The following is a 23,147-nucleotide window of genomic DNA, read 5'->3' on the forward strand; positions in this document are numbered from 1 at the left end:
CCCAAAACAATAACACAAACAGACACACACACCAAACTGACCAGTGCAGAATGGCCGTGCACACAATCAAACAGACAATTGTGTACATTTACTCTGTTTAGTGTATATTATTGAGTAGGCTTTTTATTGCACCAGTGTTTTTAGTGCCAAATTCATCATACATGCTGTGTACATGTCCAATAATGGAATTCAAATTGTTCCAAGACTTTAAATCTATGTGTAAAAAAAAAGCTATAAAGAATAACTGAACTGTTCATGTATATTGTAAAATAAAATTAATTTTACCATGTTGAAAAGTTTCCTTGTGTAAAAAAACATTTACTCATAACAAGGTATGTTTCCTTGTTTATTTGTGGGTCTACTTTAATTTCTGATAATTCCCTATTTTTGATAAACCTGATTTATCCTGATCATGGTAAGTCCATAGCAACCAGAAACACTGGATGCAACGTAGTAATGCATGCAGGATAGAAAGTTTAGATGTTTTTGTGCTTAAATGTTATGAGAAAAAGAGAAAACCAAACAACATTTACATTTTCGGCATTTAGCAGACGCTCTTATCTAGAGCGACTTACAGAAGTGCTTCCATAGTAAACATTACCTTACTCTAGTTTAAGTAAGCAACAGTCCAAGAACACAAATCTGCTAAAACCTGTTAGAACCAAAGAGTTTTTTTTTTTGTTTTTTTAAAGAAATGAAAGAGTGTTAGTAAGTAAGTACAAGTCAGCTTAAGTGCTTAGTCAAAAGATGGGTTTTTAATCGTTTTTTAAAGACAGCAAGAGACTCAGATGTTCGGACAGACAGAGGAAGTTTGTTCCACCACTTGGGTGCCTTGATGCTTGTCTTCCTCGAGTCCTGGGTGGAGGATCAAGTCGAGGAAGACTAGTGGCTCGGAGATTGCGTGGTACAGAGCGGGGTTTGATTAGACCAATAAATTGGAAACACTGAAAAGCTGATTCAAAAGTTTACCTTACCTTTCTGGATTTGTTTTAAATCAATAATTTAACTATGCCTAATGCTCTAAAGGAAATAGTACTTATTTGATTTCAGTGGCTCCTGTGTAAGTATACTTGAGTAATCATAAGTGGTTTGAGATAAAAGCATGTGAAACCACAGTTAACAGAATTTAACTGTAATTCTACAATTTACAATATTAAACAAATCTAATCTACAGTTTATTGTTACTGATGCCCTAGTCTGTAAAATGATCTTTTAATACCATTTCAGTAATGACTAAGGCTGTGTGATTTTAGCAAAACAAACAGACAAAAACTATTTAGATTTTACTAGTTATTTGAGACAGTGATGCTGGGCATTAAGGCCAACTGGGTGTAACGTCACACTCCAAACACCTTTATGTGTTGGTAGGCAAGTCAATATAAATATTGCATTTAGAAGCCACACACAGCACTCGTCTAAAATAGCAGGCTGTGTTGTTATTTCAATAACAGCAACATGGTTTGTACAATAGGCTGCTTCTATGAGCTGGTTTCTGCTAAATGATTTATTTGACTTGCCCTCCAGTAAAACTCGTGTTGGTAAGGGAGGCGTGGCCTGCTTCGGTTTCAGTCTGTCAGTCAGTGGAGGGAGGCGTGGCCTGCTCTGGTTTGGTTTCACTCTGGTCAGTGGAGGGAGGCGTGGCCTGCTCTAGTTGCAGAGTCGATTCCACTTCCTTATCCAAATGTTAGGAATCAGTTAGGTGGATTCCAACAGTTGATTCCACGAAATTGATTCCTCGATTCCTAAAAAAAACACAACAAAATTAACATTCTAAATTAAACTACATAAAAAGTACACAAAAATTTAAACTTACTTTTTTAAATTTGGGAAAAAAAATGTAAACTTAAGTGGGAAAAAAAATGTAAACTTACTTTTTTTTAATTTGGGGGAAAAAATGTAAACACGGGGAAAAAAATGTAAACTTACTGTTTTAAATTTGGGGGAAAAAAATGTAACTTATGTGGGAAAAAAATTGAAACTTACTTTTTTAAATTTGGGGAAAAAAATTGAAACTTACGTTGGAAAAAAATTGAAACTTACTTTTTTAAATTTGGGGGGAAAAAATTGAAACTTACTTTTTTAAATTTGGGGGGGGGATTTAAACTTACGTGGGAAAAAAATGTAAACTTAATTTTTTTAATTTGGGGGGAAAAAAATGTAAACTTGCGTGGGAAAAAAAATTAAACGTACTTTTTCAAATTTGGGGACAAAAATTTAAACTTACGTGGGAAAAAAATTTAAACTTACTTTTTTTCATAGTAAAATTTATCGCTGTTGGTCTTGGAACGTGTGATAAAAGCATTTGTGTGGATTTTTCATCGAACACTTTGATTTTGAGTTCCTACTCAAAGCCTTAGGTCATACAGACTAGCAGTAACTCAGTCTTATTATGTAGGTGTTGATTAACCATGTGCCATGACAGTATTAACAGGATGTCCTGCTACTCTATAATACATCATTCGTTTTATCTGTTCATTTGCTTTATCATTCATGTGATAAAGGCTTCATTTATAAAACCCAGATCTGCAGTTTGACAAAGTGTAGAGTTATAAATCCTTATTTTCTTTAGGATGTTGTTGAATATTTCCGAATTTGATATTTTCAATGCAGGAGTTAACGTATGGAATCGACTCTTTTCCCAATACGGAGAATCGACTCTTTGTGGTATCGCCTTCTAGACCTGTGTGTCAGCGGAGGGAGGAGTAAAAACACAAAAATGCTGCTATCGCAACTCTTATTGTCTTGTTTTTGTGTTACTTTAACAAACTGAACGACGTATTTTTCACTGGTTTATGTATTTACTTTTTATTTTAGAGAAGGAGCGTGGGAAGCGTTTTGGACAGTAATGTAAGTAACCATGCTAATGGAGGCTTGGCCCAGGTAGCGCAGCCTCCTATAAAGCTTTCTCGTTTTACGTTTAGTGATTGTTATCGTTAAACTCATTGTTAATATCTTGTCAGTTAAACACTCTTTATTTAATATGTTGAGAGAAATTGCATGGTTTTTGTGTTATCGCTGTAATTTTGAAACGTAATGTTAAATTGCGGTACTGTAGCTTTTATTATGGGTTTTTGACTTGACAAGCCCTTATTAGCGCCAGTTGTCTTGATAGGGGCAGAATAATTTCCCTCAGATGTTATATAATATACATTTAAAGTATTAACTTATTGTTATAATGCCATAACCTGATACGTTGGCTAAATGGCTAAATTCATTCGCTAAAATGAAGCATATGGTCGATTTTCTTATATCTAAGGTTACATTGTGTCAACATACTGCTGTATTCGACCCCGCACACTATGCACTATTCTACTATGTAGTATGTGACAGTAGTAGGCCACACTTGGTAGTATAGGATTGATTATTTGATACTTGTTAGTATGCTAGTATGCGATTTTGGTAGTACACAAGGGTATGCAGGATATGCGAGACTGCTTCCGCGTGCTTTAGTCCCCAAAAAGGTAATTCATTTAAAGCCAAGTGCTGATATTTCCTACAACTCTGAATCAAGACATTTGCTTCAGTCTGTTTTTATATTGCTGGATAATATGAAACCAGCTCATGGCATAAGAATATATATCAATTAATTTGATCTATGTACTATTAGTCTCACTCCATGCAAGTCTAGGGTTAGGTGATATGACTACATTTTTGTGGAAAGGTATTTGTCCCCTTAAACTACACACTACATCAAACTACTTTTAACGTTAAACATTACCCAAGTAAACACAAATGCTATTTAAAATGACCATTTATTTTATTAAAAGGAAAAAGCCTTACCTGGTCCTAGGAGAAAAGGTAACTGCCCCTTTAGTTACTAAATCAACTAGTTAACCAAATTTAGTTGGCAGATGGGTTCAATTTCACTTGCTACATGCTGGCATGTTTAAAGCCGAATGTAGAAGGTCCTGGGTTCGATCCCCAGGCGGGACGGTCCGGGTCCTTTCTGTGTGGAGTTTGCATGTTCTCCCTGTGTCTGTGTGGGTTTACTCCGGGTGCTCCGGTTTCCTCCCACAGTCCAAAGACATGCAAGTGAGGTGAATTGGAGATACTAAATTGTCCATGACTGTGTTCGATATAACCTTGTGAACTGATGAATCTTGTGTAACGAGTAACTACCGTTCCTGTCATGAATGTAACCAAAGTGTAAAACATGAAGTTAAAATCCTAATAAACAAACAAACAATACTGCCGAATGTAAACATCAATTAAATAGAACCTGTCTGGCAATTTCTTACATAGCAGCACATGATTTTATGTTCTAAATAGATTAAAATACGAATGTAAAACAAAGTCCTTGACATCTTCTCATCTGGAAAGTGTTACAAATCCATTGCTCAGGCACTGGGACTCCAGCAAAATTCAGTGAGAGCCATTATCCACAACTGGACCATCTTAAAACAGGGGGGATTTTTTTCCAGCAGTGGCTTGCCTACCAAAATGTCATGACGTATGCATCACCAACTCATCCAGGAGGTCACAAAAGAACACAGAAGAGCATCTAAAGATATGCAGGTCTCACTTGTGTCAGTTAAGGTCAATGTACATGATTCCACAATAGGAAAGGCACTGGGCAAAAATGGCATCCCATGGGAGAGTTGCAGGATGCAAACCACTTCTGACCAAAACAGACACTAAGGTTAATTTTGCATTTGCCAAAAAAAAATGATAATAATAATTGGATGACCCCAGTACTTTTGTGATAATATTCTGTGGACTGATAAGTTAAAGGTGGAACTTTTTGAAAGACATAGGTCCTGTTACATCAGGTGTAAAGCAAGTAGTCGTGGTAGTGTGATGGTCTGGGGCTGCTTTGCTTCTGGATGACCTGGATGACTTAATTGATGGAACCATGAATTCTGCTCTTCTGTTAGAAATCCACCTATTAGTCCACCCATAGGTTCATGACCTAAAGCTCAAATGCACTTGGGCAATACAGCAGGACAATGATCCAAAGCACCCAAACAAAAACTGCATTTTGTGTTTAATTGTGTTGTCAGTATCTTTTACTGAACTTATCCGAAAGATCTTAAACATTTAAATTAAATATCAACTAATATTACCTAACGTGGATTGGGGCAAGTAGTTTTTTTTCCAGGGTCGGGCTTCTACATACAGACATGAGTCTATGTGTGCTATGTGTGATGGGTGGATGTTCTAGGTCCTAAAATGGATTGACATCCTGTCCGGGGTGTTACTGCATTGTGCCTTATTTTGGGGAAACGGAACTCACCGCAACCCTGACCACAGTTAGGCATATTGTTACTGTAATTAGGGATGCAATTTTGCCAGTTTATTTTAACCTTTATACAAGGACAGTTTAAATGGGTCCCTAATGTACATTCCTGGGGGCCACATGTCAATTACCAAGGTGTGTTAAGCAGTTTAATGACCAAACTGCAGCCTCTATCATCTTCAATAATCATAACAATAACCTTAAGGATGACTATTTACCTTGATCACTGTCATATTTCCATATGAATTGTTTTTGGCTTACAAAAGTGTTCTCTGACTCCTATTCTTTCTCTCTATTCAGCATGGGACCTTTGTGATATGATGAAAAGCCCAGTGCCTCGATTTAGAGACATTGAAAAGCAGGCCCACAGCCTGCAGCCCATGCAGTGTGTTTCTTCCTGTCATGACAGTCAGAGCACCATGTGGTTTGTTCGAGATGCCTGTGGCATCGTCTGTGGCGTTATCACCTGGCTACTCGTTTTCTTCGCGGAGTTCGTCGTGCTGTTTGTCATGCTGCTGCCATCGAAAAATCTCACCTATAGTGTGCTGAATGGTACCATCTTCAGCAGCCTCGCCTTTTTGGCACTGGCATCCCACTTCAGGGCCATGTGCACAGACCCGGTAAGTTTAAATTCAGACAGGGCTAACAAACAAAGCAATATGTATTGTATCATAATTTAATCTCTGATGTTTTTAGGGTGCTGTTCCAAAAGGAAATGCTACAAAAGAGTATATAGAGAGTCTGCAGCTGAAGCCTGGTCAGGTGGTCTACAAATGTCCCAAATGCTGCAGCATCAAGCCTGACCGAGCTCACCACTGCAGGTGAGAACCACAAACTGGTCTATATTTAGAATGTCATTTGTACCAGTGATATGTCATTTATTACAGTCCTGGGCCCAGCTGTATAAGAATATATAATTTATAAGGCTTGTCTACACGTGGCATTAGGATGCGCCTCTGGTGATCACAAAATGTCAGCGCTTGTTACACTCATAAATGGTATCAAATGTGTCTCAGAAATGCTTTTACTCAGACCACATTCTGAGACATTCTGAGGTGGTCAGGGACAATATATTTGTAGTTTAAACATTAATATGTGCCAAATATGCATCACCAGTGTTGCCAGGTTTTCAGTTTTCACCCCTCCAAACTACTTCTAAGCTCCCTTAATGCTTTGTGTAATGTTCTGGCATTGCTCTTTGGGCAAATTATTGAAATGTAAAACATGCACTATCAGCCACTATTTTTGGATGTAATCTATCACACTGTTGGAAACATTATTATTATAAGCTTGCAAGCTTTTTGAAATAACCATGGACTTACCTGGAAAAAGATGGCGCGTTGATGGCAGTCTATGCTTTCGTTAAATTCCAATATGTACCTCAGATTCAATGGTGCCCTCACACATACTGTGAGCAGTAATGCACATCCATACCATGAAAGATGTTGGCTTTTACTGAAAACAGTCTGGGTGGTCTTTTTTGTTTTTGGCACATAGGTTTTGACATCCATTCAAAAACATGCTAAACTATAGACGCATCTGAATACAGCACGTTTCCTTTCGGCTCATCTGATTTTTTTTAAATGTTCATATCATTTACTCAGCGTCTGCAAGCGATGTATTCGAAAGATGGACCACCACTGCCCGTGGGTCAACAACTGTGTTGGGGAAAGTAACCAGAAGTATTTTGTGCTCTTTACGGTGGGTACCATATGTAAACACACACACACAAACATACATTTTTAACAGTCAGAAACACAACTGCAAAATATTGTATTAATGTTAATACTGTTTTACCATTAATCTGCACATTAAAATAGCTTTAATGTTATCAACTGTGTGCAGGACATGTAGATATCTAGTACACAGAGCCTTGATTCTGCATTTGAATATTGAGACTATCCCTCCACTGTGTTTCAAACCTGTAAATTATTAGTTGAAAAATCCTTTTTTTATCAATCATTTTTTAGTCCTGTGTTAAAATTAATCAAAAAGCTAGATTAAAATCCCACAATGCAATAGACAAACCTTGTCTGTACTACACAAAATATTGTGCCAATAATATCTCATAGCTAAACCTTTTTCAGTAGGTTTAAAAATCACCAAGGGATCAGTTCACTATAGCAGATCGTTAACATTAAAATGTTTTTATTAGTTAATGTTCATACTAAATACAAGCAAGGGAATTGGGCAAGAATACTTTGCTGGACAACCTCCACCAGCAAGTATGGTAGCCAAATTTAAGGTTTGTTCATCTGTCCAGCTCCAGCCAAAAAAACTTTTACTTGAGTTCTGTTTTGACTAATGTGAACTCTTTATTATTTTACCCAGAATTTGTAATTTGGGTTGTGTGTGTGTGTAAATATCAACTAGTCAAATTGTTTTAGTTTGGTTTCTCTAATCTCTTGCTAGGATGGATGTAAATTATTTACAGACGCTGTTATAATCTAATTATTATTAAATACATGCACATCTGTCACAGCACTTATCTAACCAGAAATATCTCTGCTTTCCAGATGTACATTGCAACCATCTCTTTGCATGCCTTGGTTATGGTGGTTTTTCATTTTTTGTACTGCTTTGAAGATGACTGGACAAGTAAGTAAAATGATTTATTTGTCAAGATTTTAGAAGTTTAGTTACATGTTAGATTAGTAGAACCCTAGATTGTTGTAAATGTGTACATTTTAAAAGTTACTATGGATAAATTTAAACAGGATACAATATTGTTTATACACGCTGCTATATTTAGTCCCTTATGTTTCTATAGTCCCGGATGGGTGTGAAGTTAACTAGTGGCTGTTGTTACTGTTAAGAGGCGTGCGTTTAGCCACATTATACCAAATATACACTTTACTGTGTAATTATTACAAATTTACATTTTTGCTATGTACACTGATGAGCCTAAACTTTAGGTCCACTTGCCTAATATGTTGTCAAGAACAGTTCTCACCCACTAAAACATGGACTACACAAACATGTGAAGAACTTCTGAGGTATCTTGTAACATGATGTTATTAGCAGGTCCTACAGTGCATCCTGGTACAGTTTTTCCCAGGGCTTAATGATGCACATATACCTGAGCATCCATATAATCATGAGAGAACATAATTTGTGGGACCAGTCGATCTTCTTCCATTGCTCTGATATCCAGTTCCGAAGCCTGTGTGCTTGTTGCAGGGTTTTTTGCACAACTGTTATGAAATATTCCTTCGTCCTGCACATTTTTGGTGGCTGGTTCTAACGTTTGGCTCATCGGTATAAGTGGTCTGTGGTGTCTACTGGATTAAATTAGTAGAATGTTTTTGCTTTACTGCATCACGTTCATCTGCATAAAATTAAGAAAATGAAATTCAGATCTTGCTTGTCCATATGCTGCTTGCTATCCATGGTTTAATTACAGTGAAAAAGAAGTACTCATCTTTCACTTACACATATACACTATATGACCAAACATATTTGGACACTTACACATATACACTATATGACCAAACATATTTGGACACTTACACATATACACTATATGACCAAACATATTTGGACACTTACACATATACACTATATGACCAAACATATTTGGACACCTGACCATATTTGGACACTTACACATATACACTATATGACCAAACATATTTGGACACCTGACCTCTTTTGATTAGGCTTCTCACAAGACATTGTTGTTGGAATTTGTGCCCATTTAGTCAAAAAAGGATTTGTATGTTGGTCAGAAAGCCTCATTCAGTGGTGCTGAGGTCAGGGCTCTGTGTAGGCCACTGGAGTGTCTTTAAACCAAGATATATTAATTAATTCCCCAGTATCACTGGGCTCAATGCATTACACACCCTGGGCAGGACGGCAATACATCACAGGGCTCTGGCCATACCCCTCTAGACGTAGACAATCATGGCTGCATATAGACTCTATGCTAGAATCAGCATCTGCTGAGCAATGAATGTAAAGAGATAATCTATGAATGAAATATTGTTAGCTTGTTTATTAAATATCTCATTAAACCTTCTATATTCATTAAAAGATAGTTGTTGCTGTATTTCTGATTTCGTAAGCAGAGTATATAGTAGCTGTGACTTCCTTTATTCTACCTTTTACTGAGTGTTAAGAACCCACCCTCTCCCCTCCCACCCTAGAATGCAGTACCTTTTCACCTCCAGCAACAGTCATCCTCCTCATCCTCCTGTGCTTTGAGGGTCTCCTCTTCCTCATCTTCACCTCTGTGATGTTTGGCACCCAAGTCCATTCCATCTGTACAGATGAGACGGTAAGTGACCCAAGTCCTTCCCTCTGGTTCTCTTCCAAAATCACAATAGAAGAAGCAGAGAGGAGGCATTTAATGTCTGTTCTGCCAGTGACTGTGTGCATAAAAAAATGTTCAGTGTTAAAGGTTTTAATTTGCTAAAGGTTTGGTGGTTTCAGTAAACACACTGAGAATTTGTTTTATACACGTATCACAGCTCTTTTAGCTCTTTTAACGATTTAGCTTAGGGCTGGTTTAACAACTATGGGATTAAAAAGAACAATTCAGACATGACACTATTCAATTCTAAAAGTGATTTACAATAAATGGGGCATTTTCTGCACTAAATACATTTTCTTTTCTCAGTGCACTTAACCTGCTCGTAGAACTGTTGATTCAGCATATGGCCCCATTTCGAAATTTCCACAACCCCACTTCCTGATCTCCTGGTTATTTTTAAAGTACAATACTGTAAATAAGTATATGTGCATAAAAAAATGACCCAAAACCATTTTGAAATATTCCATAATGCAGATTTATCTACCTGCAACTCCATTTAAATGAATTTTAAAAGAAAATTAATTGTTATTCGATACATACACCGATCAGGCATAACATTGACACCTCCTTGTTTCTACACTCACTGTCCATTTTATCAGCTCCATTTACCATATAGGAGCACTTTGTAGTTCTACAATTACTGACTGTAGTCCATCTGTTTCTCTATATGCTTTGTTAGCCCCCTTTCCTGCTACAGAGCAGGTATTATTTGGGTGGTGGATCATTCTCAGCACTACAGTGACACTGACATGGTGGTGGTGTGTTAGTGTGTGTTGTGCTGGTGTGAGTGGATAAGACACAGCAATGCTGATGGAGTTTTTAAACACCTCAGTGTCACTGCTGGACTGAGAATAGTCCACCAGCCAAAAATATCCAGCCAACAGCCCCCCATGGGCAGCGTCTTGTGACCACTGATGAAGGTCTAAAAGATGACCAACTCAAACAGCAGCAATAGATGAGCGATCGTCTCTGACTTTACATCTACAAGGTGGAACAACTAGGTAGGACTGTCTAATAGAGTGGACAGTGAGTGGACACAATATTTAAAAACTCCAGCTGCACTGCTGTGTCTGATCCACTCATACCAGCACAACACACACTAACACACCACCACCATGTCAGTGTCACTGCAGTGCTGAGAATGATCCACCACCTAAATAATACCTGCTCTGTGGTGGTCCTGTTCTTCTGACCATTGAAGAACAGAGTAAAAGGAGGTTTAAAAAAGTATGTAGAGAAACAGATGGACTACAGTCAGTAATTGTAGAACTATGAAGTGCTTTTATATGGTAAGTGGAGCTGATAAAATGGACAGTGAGTGTAGAAACCAGGAGGTGGTTTTAATGTTATGGCTGATTAGTGTATTATGTTAGTCAAATTAGTCAGTCCTATTTAAACAGCACCATCTGTGTTAAGTCGGTTATTATTATCATGTAGATACATGGTGTGTGTCACAGTGGCACAACTGCTAAAGTAGGTGTCTCACAATACCAGGTCATGGGAACCTGGGTTTGATTTTTGCCCCTGGTCACTGACTGAGTTTTGCATGTTCTCGATATGTCTACATGGGATTACTATAGTTCAGGTTTTCTCCCACCTCTCGAAAACATTGAGGTGGATCGGCTGCTCTAAATTGCCTCTTGGTTTAAGTCAGTGAATGTCAGTGTTGGTTGTCCTTTAATAGATCAGCATCAAATTCAGTTAATACAAATGTTTAAAATAAAAGTTTTTAAGGTGATTTAATGATTCAGCTTTTAAGGCCAGCTTTCTCAGCAACTCTATCTGGAAGAAGAAGAAGTTGACACCAAAAACAGACATATTAATAATTAATGAACAAAGGATGTCTTGTGCTTGTGTGTTTCCTGTGCTTATCAGTTACAGAGAGTGTAACTTGCTGAAACATTTAAAGATAACACACTTTACCTTTAGCACATATTTCTCACTACTACTCACGGGTCTCTGATGCACATTATTAAAGAAAGATACTTAAAATAAGAAAAGAGCTTGCCTTATGTTTGTGGTCTCACCTGTTATTAATTTTAAGGCCCCATGTTAAATCAAAAGAAAGGCCCTGATATCCATGAACAGTTTGGCTTCTATTTCCACATGTGCAGTTTGTTTTGTTTCTTTTTTTGTGGCTCTGCAAATATAGACATAGAAAAACATTGGAAAAATTGTAATGATTTTCAAATGGAGAAGTGCATTTTATACATACTGTTTTGCTGAACTATTGATTTCTTTTTTTACTTTTGTAAACCAATAAGCTGTTTTATAGTAAGTACAACCATACATAGTTTGGAACACAGTGTAGATTGGTTTGCTTTACTATTTTAATACTTACTCTTTTCTTATTTTTAACAGACCTTCTCCTTTTTGAGTCAACAAACTGCTAAAAATATACAACCCCAAATCAGAAAAGGTTGGGACAGTATGGAAAATGCAAATAAATTAAAAACACTTACATTTACTTTTATTTGATTGCAGACAGGATGAACCTGAGATATTTCATGTTTTGTCTGCTCAACTTAATTTCATTCATTAATAAACATCCATTCCTGCAATTTAGGCCTGCAACACATTCCAAAAAAGTTGGGATGGGGGCAATTTAGGGCTAGTAATGAGGTGAAAAAACTAAATAATGATGCGATTTTAAACAGGTGATGTCAACAGGTGATTGTAATCATGGTTTGAGTCTTGGATGAGCAAAGATGATCAGAGGGTCTCCAGTTTGTCAACAAATGTGTGAGAAAATGATTGAAATGTTTAAAAACAATGTACCTCAAAAAAGGATTGGAAGGGATTTGCATACAGTGGGGTCAAAAAGTATTTAGTCAGCCACTGATTGTGCAAGTTCTCCTACTTAGAAAGATGAGAGAGGTCTGTAATTTTCATCATAGGTACACTTCAACTATGAGAGACAAAATTAGAAAAAAAAATCCAGGAAATCACATTGTAGGATTTTTAAAGAATTTGTTCGTAAATTATGGTGTAAAATAAGTATTTGGTCAATAACAAACAAGTAAGATTTCTGGCTCTCACAGACCTGTAACTTCTTCTTTAAGCAGCTCTTCTGTCCTCCACTCGTTACCTGTATTAATAACACCTGTTTGACCTCGTTATCTGTATAAAAGACACCTGTCCACAGCCTCAAACAGTCAGACTCCAAACTCAACCATGGCCAAGACCAAAGAGCTGTCGAAGGACACCAGGAAGAAAACTGTAGACCTGCACCAGGCTGGGAAGAGTGAATCTACAATAGGCAAGCAGGTTGGTGTGAATAAATCAACTGTGGGGGCAATTGTAAGAAAATGGAAGACATACAAGACCATTGATGATCTCCCTTGGGGTCAAGATCTCATCCCGTGGGGTCAAAATGATCATGAGAACGGTAAGCAAAAATCCCAGAACTACACGGAGGGACCTGATGAATGACCTGCAGAGAGCTGGGACCAAAGTAACAAAGGCTACCATCAGTAACACACTACGCCGAGAGGGACTCAAATCCTGCGGTGCCAGGCGTGTCCCCCTGCTTAAGCCAGTACATGTCCAGGCCCGTCTGAAGTTTGCCAGAGAGCATATGGATGATCCAGAAGAGGATTGGGAGAATATCATGTGGTCAGATGAAACCAAAATGGAACTTTTTGGTAAAAACTCAACTCGTCGTGTTTGGAGGAAGAAGAAAAACCCAGGAACACCATACCTACTGTGAAGCATGGGGGTGGAAACATCATGCTTTGGGGCTGTTTTTCTGCAAAGGGGACAGGACGACTGATCCGTGTTAAGGGAAGAATGAACGGGGCCATGTATCGTGAGATTTTAAGCCAAAACCTCCTTCCATCAGTGAGAGCATTGAAGATGGAACGTGGCTGGGTCTTCCAGCATGACAATGATCCCAAACACACCGCTCGGGCAACGAAGGAGTGGCTCCGTAAAAAGCATTTCAAGGTCCTGGAGTGGCCTAGCCAGTCTCCAGACCTCAACCCCATAGAAAATTTGTGGAGTCCGTGTTGCCCAGCGACAGCCCCAAGATGGCGGCGCGTTAACACGCAGCGGCCGCTCTGGGGTCGAAAAACGGTGTTTTTTGTTGTTTTGCAGAAAAGTTTGTAAGTTTTGTTTAGGACAGTTTTGTTTATAAACGTATGGAAACCACTTTTGACTCAGTTTACAACCGCCATACACTGCTACAATTGAGAAAACAGTCAGAAACCAACCTCCAAGATGATCTGCGGCGAACTCTGCATGAACTCTGCCTACTTCGCGAACCAGGCCTGCAGTCCTCGGAGTTACCTGAAGCAGGTGACCGGGGGAGGGGGCGCCGCAAGCGGTGCTCGAGGAAGCAGAAGCGTGGAAAGCGAGCCGGGGTCCGTGCTAGGCTAAAAGCTAACCCAAGCCGGTGTTCTGTCGATTTGTCCTACCCTATCGAAACTTCCTACCGTAGCGCAGATTTATAGATCTATCTGTCGATTTGTCCTACCCTATCGAAACTTCCTACCGTAGCGCAGATTTATAGATCTATCTGTCGATTTGTCCTACCCTATCGAAATGTATTCCTGTAGTAAATATTTAAGTTTTATCGATCTATTCTTATTAAAATTATGTCTATCATATTATAAATTATAGGTATCTTATTATAACTAGTGGTAGCACATCTCGATAGGTATGTATCTTATTATAAACAATAGGTAGGACATCTCGATAGCTCTATATCTTATTATAAACAATAGGTAGGACATCTCGATAGGTATGTATCTTATTATAAACAATAGGTAGGACATCTCGATAGGTATGTATCTTATTATAAACTATAGGTAGCACATCTCGATAGGTATGTATCTTATTATAAACAATAGGTAGGACATCTCGATAGCTCTATATCTTATTATAAACAATAGGTAGGACATCTCGATAGGTATGTATCTTATTATAAACTATAGGTAGGACATCTCGATAGGTCTATATCTTATTATAAACAATAGGTAGGACATCTCGATAGCTCTATATCTTATTATAAACAATAGGTAGGACATCTCGATAGGTATGTATCTTATTATAAACTATAGGTAGGACATCTCGATAGGTATGTATATTATTATAAACAATAGGTAGGACATCTCGATAGGTATGTATCTTATTATAAACAATAGGTAGGACATCTCGATAGGTATGTATCTTATTATAAACTATAGGTAGCACATCTCGATAGGTATGTATCTTATTATAAACAATAGGTAGGACATCTCGATAGCTCTATATCTTATTATAAACAATAGGTAGGACATCTCGATAGGTATGTATCTTATTATAAACTATAGGTAGGACATCTCGATAGGTCTATATCTTATTATAAACAATAGGTAGGACATCTCGATAGCTCTATATCTTATTATAAACAATAGGTAGGACATCTCGATAGGTATGTATCTTATTATAAACAATAGGTAGGACATCTCGATAGGTATGTATATTATTATAAACAATAGGTAGGACATCTCGATAGGTATGTATATTATTATAAACAATAGACAGCGCATCTCGATAGATCTATGTCTTATTATAAATAGTGTTAGCACATCTCGATGGGCTTATATTTTATTACAAATGATAGGTAGCACACTTGATTTATTGACCTGTCTCTCAGACATTTATCTTAATTTTTAATTTATTTATTAGGATTTTAACATCATGGTTACATTCATGACAGGGCAGGTAGTTACTCATTACACAAGATTTATTAGTTCACACATTTAATATCAAACACAGTCAGAGACAGTTTTGTATCTTCAATTTACCTCACTTGCATGTCTTTGGACTGTGGGAGAAAACTAGAGCACCCGGAAAAAACCCCCCACATACACATGGGGAGAACATGCAAACTCCTCACAGAAAGAATCCACCTGTAAATGGAGCCCAGGACCTTCTTGCTGTGAATCAACAAAGCTACCCACTGAGCCACTATACAGCCCATACATCTCAAATAATTGTGTAATTTTTAAACTAGTTTATTAACAACAACACATCCTGAGTCTCTGGTGGATGTGTCTACATTTTTTACATATGTATTTTGGGTGTGATTTGTTATATTCTGCACATTAAAATGTACCCATCTACTGTCACACTGCACCTGAGTAAAACAGGTAACAATGCTGTACAAATCAGTAAATAATGTTCACAATAACTTTTTAATAATAAAGGTAAAATTAGATAAAATATATCTGTATATCTGTATAATATAGCTGCTCTAAATATCTATCATTTCAATCATGCTCTTGTCAGCTCTGTCTTGCAGCATGGAGCAACTTATGCAGTAATCCTCTGCATTGTCTTAAATCACCACTCAGCCCTGCTGTCATGAAGTTCACTTGGCTTTATAATTCCTATTAATTAATGGAGACAGTGGCAAAATCTGGTTTAGCAAAATTCTAACTAGTTTAAAATGTTCAATAACAATATTACCTCCAGCTATTTATACATGCATATGAACTTGAGTTCATCCTGAAAAACTTATCATGTATAAGCACTCTGTAGTTCTAAAATTACTGACTGTAGTTCATCTGTTTCTCTACATACTTTTTAACCTGCTTTCACCCTGTTCTTCAGTGGTCAGACCCCCCACAGGACCACTACAGAGCAGGTATTATTTGGGTGGTGGATCATTCTCAGCACTGCAGTGACACTGACATGGTGTTAGTGTGTGTTGTGCTGGTATGAATGGATCAGACACAGCAGTGCTGAGTTTTTAAACACCTCACTGCTGGACTGAGATTGGTCCACCAACCAAAAATATCCAGCCTACAGCACCCTGTGGGCAGTGTCCTGTGACCACTGATGAAGGTCTAGAAGATGACCGACTCAAACAGCAGCAATAGATGAGCGATCGTCTCTGACTTTACATCTACAAGGTGGACCAACTAGGTAGGAGTGTCTAATAGAGTGGACAGTGAGTGGACACTGTATTTTAAAACTCCAGCAGCACTGCTGTTTCTGATCCACTCATACCATCACAACACACAATAACACACCACCACCATGGCAGTGTCACTGCAGTGCTGAGAATGATCCACCACCTAAATAATACCTGCTCTGTGGGGGTTCTGACCATTGACGAACAGCATGAAGGGAGCTAACAAAGCATGCAGAGAAACAGATGGACTACAGTCAGTAATTGTAGAACTACAAGCGAGTTCTTTTGGCTATGTAGTGTGTATATGTAGTGTTGGCTATGTAGTGAGTATTATATGTATATACAGTATATGTATGTATATACAGTATGTATATATATATATATATATATATATATATGTGTATGTGTGTATGATGTATGTACATTTTGATTTTGTAGTAAATAATATTCTAACCCGAAGAACATCTTAATCTCAAATAATTAGAACTAAACTGACAGGGGAGCAGCAAAAAATAGTTGTACATATACAAATAACTGAGTACATAAAAAACGTAATAAATGCTCAACATATTCATTCAGTAATTCACTTTAAACTCAACTTTAACTTCAAACAACCGTTACTGTACATATTGAACTGCTAATAAAGCACAAAACTGAAAAATAACCTAATACATTTTGTGTTGTCATAATGTTAAGGTCGCAGATGGTTATTTAAAAATGATTGGCTTTTCTAGATGTATGAAAAACGCATCTAAAATTACCAAAGGCATGTATAAACGTGGTTAAATACAACGTTAACACAGCATTATTAAGATACACAGTTATTTAACTGTAATCAATCAAGTACAGCTCATTTAAGCACTTTGAATATTTTTATATAGCTTTTTTTTTTAAAGTCACATAATAACATCATTACATACACTTAAACTTTAAACTTTTTAAAGAATTAAAACGAAACCATACGTTACTAACCGCTAGAACAAATAAATTAGGCAAAGGTAGCACAGAATTATAGGCGTTCCCCGCAACGAGTCAAAACCGATGTGCGCATGCTCAGTAGGACAAATCGATGGGTAGGATAAATCGACAGAACACCGGCCGGCTCTACCATCGTTATTCCTCGCAAATGCATGCTCTCTGGAGAATAAACTGGACTGTATCAGACTTCAGCGAACTACCCAATGTGAGTACAGAGACTGTTGTGTTTTAATTTTCACTGAAACATGGCTTAGCGACAACATTCCAGACAGTGCCATTCAGCTAGACGGGCTAGCATCGTATCGCGCCGATAGAAATGCAGCTCAGTCCGGTAAAACACGAGGAGGAGGCGTTTGTGTTTACATTAACACCGAATGGTGCAAGGACTCTGTGCTTGTTGTGGCGTACTGTTCTCCGATGGTGGAATTTGCTATTGTTAGATGCAGACCTTTTTATTTACCACGGGAATTCACCAGCGTGCTTATTGTCGCGGTGTATCTTCCGCCCAGCGCGAACGCGAAGTTAGCATTGAGCGAGCTTTACAGAGCCATCAGCGAACTGCAGACCATTCATCCAGACGGACTGTTTATTATCGCTGGGGATTTTAATCATGCAAATCTCAAGTCTGTTCTCCCTAAATTCCATCGGCATGTGGACTTTGCTACGAGAGGAGCGAACACGCTGGATAATGTTTACACTAACATTGCCGGTGCGTACCGGGCGGAGCCCCGCCCCCACCTCGGATACTCAGACCACATCTCTGTAATGCTAATCCCAGCATACAGAGCACTCATCAGGCGCTCCAGACCTGTACAGAAACAGGTGAAAACCTGGCCAGAAGGATCCATCTCTGCTCTTCAGGACTGTTTTGAGTGCACTGACTGGGACATGTTTAGGGAGGCTGCAACATACGGCGATTACACTGATCTAGAGGAGTACACGACTTCAGTGACCTGCTACATCAGCAAATGCATTGAGGACGTCACTACCACTAGAACCATCACTTCCAGACCCAACCAGAAGCCGTGGATGACTCCAGAGGTGCGTGCACTGCTGAGGGCCCGAGACTCCGCTTTTAAAGCAGGTGACCAGCCGGCTCTGAGAACAGCGAGAGCCAGACTGTCCCGGGCGATCCGAGAAGCAAAGCGCGCACACGGCCAGAACATCCACAGCCACTTCCAGAACAGCGGTGACACACGGCGCTTGTGGCAGGGCATCCAGGCCATCACCAACTACAGGACGACTCCACCCGTCTGTGACAGTGATGCCTCCCTTCCAGATGCGCTGAACGACTTCTACGCTCGGTTCGAGGCGCAGAACAACATGTTGGCGAGGAAGATGATCCCACCTTGTGACGACCAGGTGCTTCGTCTCTCCACAGCGGACGTGAGGAGAACTCTGCACAGAGTCAACCCACGGAAGGCTTCTGGACCAGACAACATTCCTGGCCGAGTGCTCAAGGGATGTGCAGACCAGCTGGCAGATGTATTCACTGACATCTTCAACATCTCCCTGAGCAGCGCCATCGTTCCAACGTGCCTCAAGACGACCACCATCGTACCCGTGCCAAAGAAGTCATCTGTGTCATGCTTCAACGACTATCGTCCCGTAGCACTCACGCCTATCATCATGAAGTGCTTCGAGAAACTAGTCATGAGGCATATTAAGACCCTACTGCCTCCCACCATGGACCCACTGCAGTTTGCGTACCGTCCTAACCGCTCAACGGACGACGCCATATCCACTACACTTCACCTGGCTTCTACACACCTGGACAGAAAGAATACTTACGTCAGGATGCTGTTCATAGACTTTAGCTCAGCATTCAACACCATCATTCCTCAGCATCTAATTGGAAAGCTGAGCACGCTGGGCCTGAACACCTCTCTCTGCAACTGGATCCTGGACTTCTTGACTGAGAGACCTCAGTCCGTCCGGATCGGTAAGAACACCTCCAGCACCACCACACTGAGCACCGGCGCTCCCCAAGGCTGTGTGCTCAGTCCACTGCTGTTTACTCTGCTTACGCACGACTGTACAGCAATGCACAGCTCGAATTCCATCGTTAAGTTTGCAGACGACACAACTGTGGTGGGACTCATCAGCAACAACGATGAGTCAGCGTACAGAGAGGAGGTACAACATCTAACGAACTGGTGCCAAGTCAACAACCTGTCTCTGAATGTGGATAAAACCAAAGAGATGGTCATTGACTTTAGAAAGACACTAAGGGACCACTCCCCACTGCACATCGACGGCTCATCTGTTGAGATCGTCAAGAGCACCAAATTTCTCGGTGTTCATCTGGAGGAGAATCTCACCTGGACCCTTAACACCAGTTCCATCACCAAGAAAGCCCAGCAGCGTCTCTACTTTTTGAGAAGACTGAGGAAAGCTCATCTGCCACCCCCCATTCTCACCACGTTCTACAGAGGAACAATCGAGAGCATCCTGAGCGGCTGCATCACTGTCTGGTTCGGAAATTGTACTGCGTCGGACCGTAAGACTCTCCAGCGAGTAGTGAGGACAGCTGAAAAGATCATCGGGGTCGCTCTTCCATCTCTCACGGACATTTTTAACACCCGCTGCATCCGCAAAGCTCTCAGCATTGTGGACGATCCAACCCATCCATCACATGGACTTTTTACTCTGCTCCCGTCTGGGAGACGATACCGCAGCATCCGGACTAACACAACCAGACTGTGTAACAGTTTTATCCCTCAAGCAATCAGACTCCTCAACTCAGTACTATAACAATTTCCTCCGGAAATTTTCTGCTGCCACACACTGATCTGTATTGACTGTTACTTGCATTTTTGACTATGTTACTTGTATTTTTGCACACCTCCTGGAAATGCACAATAATTTCTGCACCTTACTTGTATTTTGCACCATATCTACTTTTTTAGGCACCTTATCTGCATTGCCAATTTTACGCTGCTAATGTACAACATGTCACTACCTCATGAACCATTGTACCATCTATTCACCATCATGTACTAACACTTGTCTTTAGTCCTGTGTTCTAATTACTTGTTTAGATTAGGGATAATTAGGAATATCTTTTGTAGTTATTTATTATAGGATTTTTTGTATTATTGTTGTATTTGCACTGTTTTGTCTTGCACTTTTTGTACCGTGTTACACCGTGATCCTAGAGGAACGCTGTTTCGTTTCAATATGTACTTGTATGTAGCTGAAATGACAATAAAACCTCTCTGACTCTGACTGACTCTGACAAAACATCACTGCTCTAGAGGAGATCTGCATGGAGGAATGGGCCAAAATACCAGCTACAGTGTGTGCAAACCTGGTGAAGACTTACAGGAAATGTTTGACCTCTGTCATTGCCAACAAAGGTTATGTTACAAAGTATTGAGTTGAACTTTTGTTATTGACCAAATACTTATTTTCCACCATAATTTACAAATAAATTCTTTAAAAATCCTACAATGTGATTTTTTTTCTCATTTTGTCTCTCATAGTTGAAGTGTACCTATGATGAAAATTACAGACCTCTCTCATCTTTCTAAGTAGGAGAACCTGCACAATCAGTAGCTGACTAAATACTTTTTGGCCCCACTGTATTTCTCCCTCTACAGTGCATAATATCATTAAACCATTCAAGGAATCAGGAGGAATTTCAGTGCATAAAGGCCAAAGGCGCAAGCTTAAGCTGAACGCACGTGATCTTCAAGACGGCACTGCATCATGAACCGCCACTCAACAATAGCTGATATAACCACATGGGCAAGGTATTACTTTGGCAAACCTTTGACAAGCACTATAATAGGGAGTTACATGCACAAATGCCACTTAAAACTTTACTGTGGTAAATGTTTTACCGTCCCAACTTTTTTTGGAATGTGTTGCAGGTCTGAAATGCAGGAATGGATGTTTATTAATAAATGAAATGAAGTTGAGCAGATAAAACATGAAAACTTTTTTTGTTATTATTTACTTTTTCTATGCTGTCCCAACTTTTTCTGATTTGGGGTTGTATTTTAGGGTTTTGCACTTCCTCATATTAGCAAGTCTATGCTTTTTGTTTTTTCCCCCCCAATTTGCTAAGACAGTTGTAAACACTTGAAAAACTATGTAGAAATAGAGTCAATTCACCACACATCCAGTCTGAAGTTTTGGTTGTTTCTTGTTTTTAGGGTATAGAGCAGTTGAAAAAGGAAGAGAGAAGATGGGCTAAAAAAACTAAATGGATGAACATGAAGGCGGTATTTGGACACCCCTTCTCAATAGCATGGTTTAGCCCGTTTTCTACACCTGACCATGGCAAAGCTGACCCCTACCAGTATGTTGTCTGAGTTCAGGAAGAATAGCCCCCTCCCTTTTCCAGCGTTAAGGTAGAGACTGGAATTCATTGGACTCGTTTTACTTCCAGATGCCCATCAGCACCAGTGATTGTAATCACAATCTAAGCAATGTGTCTTGCATTACATTTATCAATGGGACATGGTCAGCTATGTTTTATTATTGTAATGAATCAAATATTTTATCATTCTATTCCATTATCTTGTATTAACTTTGCATCCATTCTATTTCCCATAAAGGAAGAATATACATCCCTTAAAGCCTCATGGGTGCAAAAAATGTATGTCATTACATAAAGTGATCACAGTTTTTAGTCTTAGTTTGTCTAAATAGCATTGCATCAGTTGAAGGACACAAGATTCCAATTGTCTTAAGTTGATGGTCTTAAATGTCATGATACAAACATTTTAAAAATGTTGTAATTTCATTGTTTTTTTTATCAGTTGCATCTATTTTTAAAACAGTTTTTATTTCATTTCATTTTCATTAACCACTTTGTTCTGGTCAGAGTCACAGCATGTGTGGTTTTGCCTGGAAACACTGGATGTGAGGCAGGAATACCTTGGACAGCCCTTGCCAGACATAGCCAATTGCTTCTGTGTAGACCCCTGGCCAAACGATTTTTTTCGGATTTCAGGGGTTGAGCATCATAATTTTTCATTGCATCAAAAAGCAACAGCAGACCCGCTGTTACCTACAATTGTTGCTGAATTGTACAAGACATTTTGCCGCCAGATCAGAACTAAGGTCATGTCAACTTGCATACTATTGGGCAGTGGTTACACCCAGGCATTGAGGTGGGAAAAGTGGGAAAATGTATTAATAACAATGTGGGGTGTTTCCATAATGCTTTGAATAGGGGACATGGGAACATGGCTTAATTGTCATGTGTGCTTGTTTTATTGATGCTGTGCCACTTCTTACATCCTGCTGGTTTAAAATCACACCAACCTAACTAGGATTTTATTGCAAGTGGCAAGAGCAGACATTTAAATTAGCAATACTAACCTTACATTTACCTGCATACTATATGATCACACAGCTGCAGGTACAGGCTTGATAACCATATAACCACTGTAACATTCACAACACAAGGTATAAATGAATGGCTTAAAAAGCATTTGGGTGCCAGCTGTACATTTGTTAGTGGTCGGTAAGGCACAAAAAGGCTGAAAAGAAAGAAATCGCTTGATTTTTCTAGACAAAGGAGTATTGATCTTCTTCCTTTTGCAGTCAATGCTTAGTAAGAAAAACCTAACTTACTGATGGAATTAAGTTGACCGGGACTTTAAATATGTTACTCTACAGTCTTAACATGCATACTGCTAGACTAGCTAACATGTCTATACAAAATATGAGAACATGGGAATGGCCCAGTGAGAGTTTGCCTTTTC

At 39.0% G+C, this 23,147-nt stretch overlaps 1 protein-coding gene across 2 annotated transcripts; it reads left to right on the forward strand.

Annotated features, from left to right (window-relative positions):
- Positions 1–2,777: 2,777 nt before the first annotated feature.
- zdhhc3a (zinc finger DHHC-type palmitoyltransferase 3a) lies at positions 2,778–21,897 on the forward strand. 2 transcript variants are annotated; one of them, XM_062991328.1, is made up of 7 exons: positions 2,778–2,847; positions 5,537–5,856; positions 5,933–6,057; positions 6,841–6,937; positions 7,753–7,834; positions 9,382–9,512; positions 21,588–21,897. In XM_062991328.1, the coding sequence occupies exons 2-7, from the start codon at positions 5,554–5,556 to the stop codon at positions 21,744–21,746; spliced, it is 897 nt and encodes a 298-aa protein (XP_062847398.1). In that variant the 5' UTR covers positions 2,778–2,847; positions 5,537–5,553; the 3' UTR covers positions 21,747–21,897. The 2 variants fall into 2 exon arrangements, with proteins under 2 accessions (XP_062847398.1, XP_062847399.1); XM_062991329.1 differs by lacking the exon at positions 21,588–21,897 and adding an exon at positions 9,855–9,914.
- The last annotated feature ends 1,250 nt before the right edge of the window (positions 21,898–23,147 follow it).

This window comes from Trichomycterus rosablanca, chromosome 3 (assembly GCF_030014385.1).
Source record: "Trichomycterus rosablanca isolate fTriRos1 chromosome 3, fTriRos1.hap1, whole genome shotgun sequence".
Taxonomy (NCBI): Eukaryota; Metazoa; Chordata; class Actinopteri; order Siluriformes; family Trichomycteridae; genus Trichomycterus; species Trichomycterus rosablanca.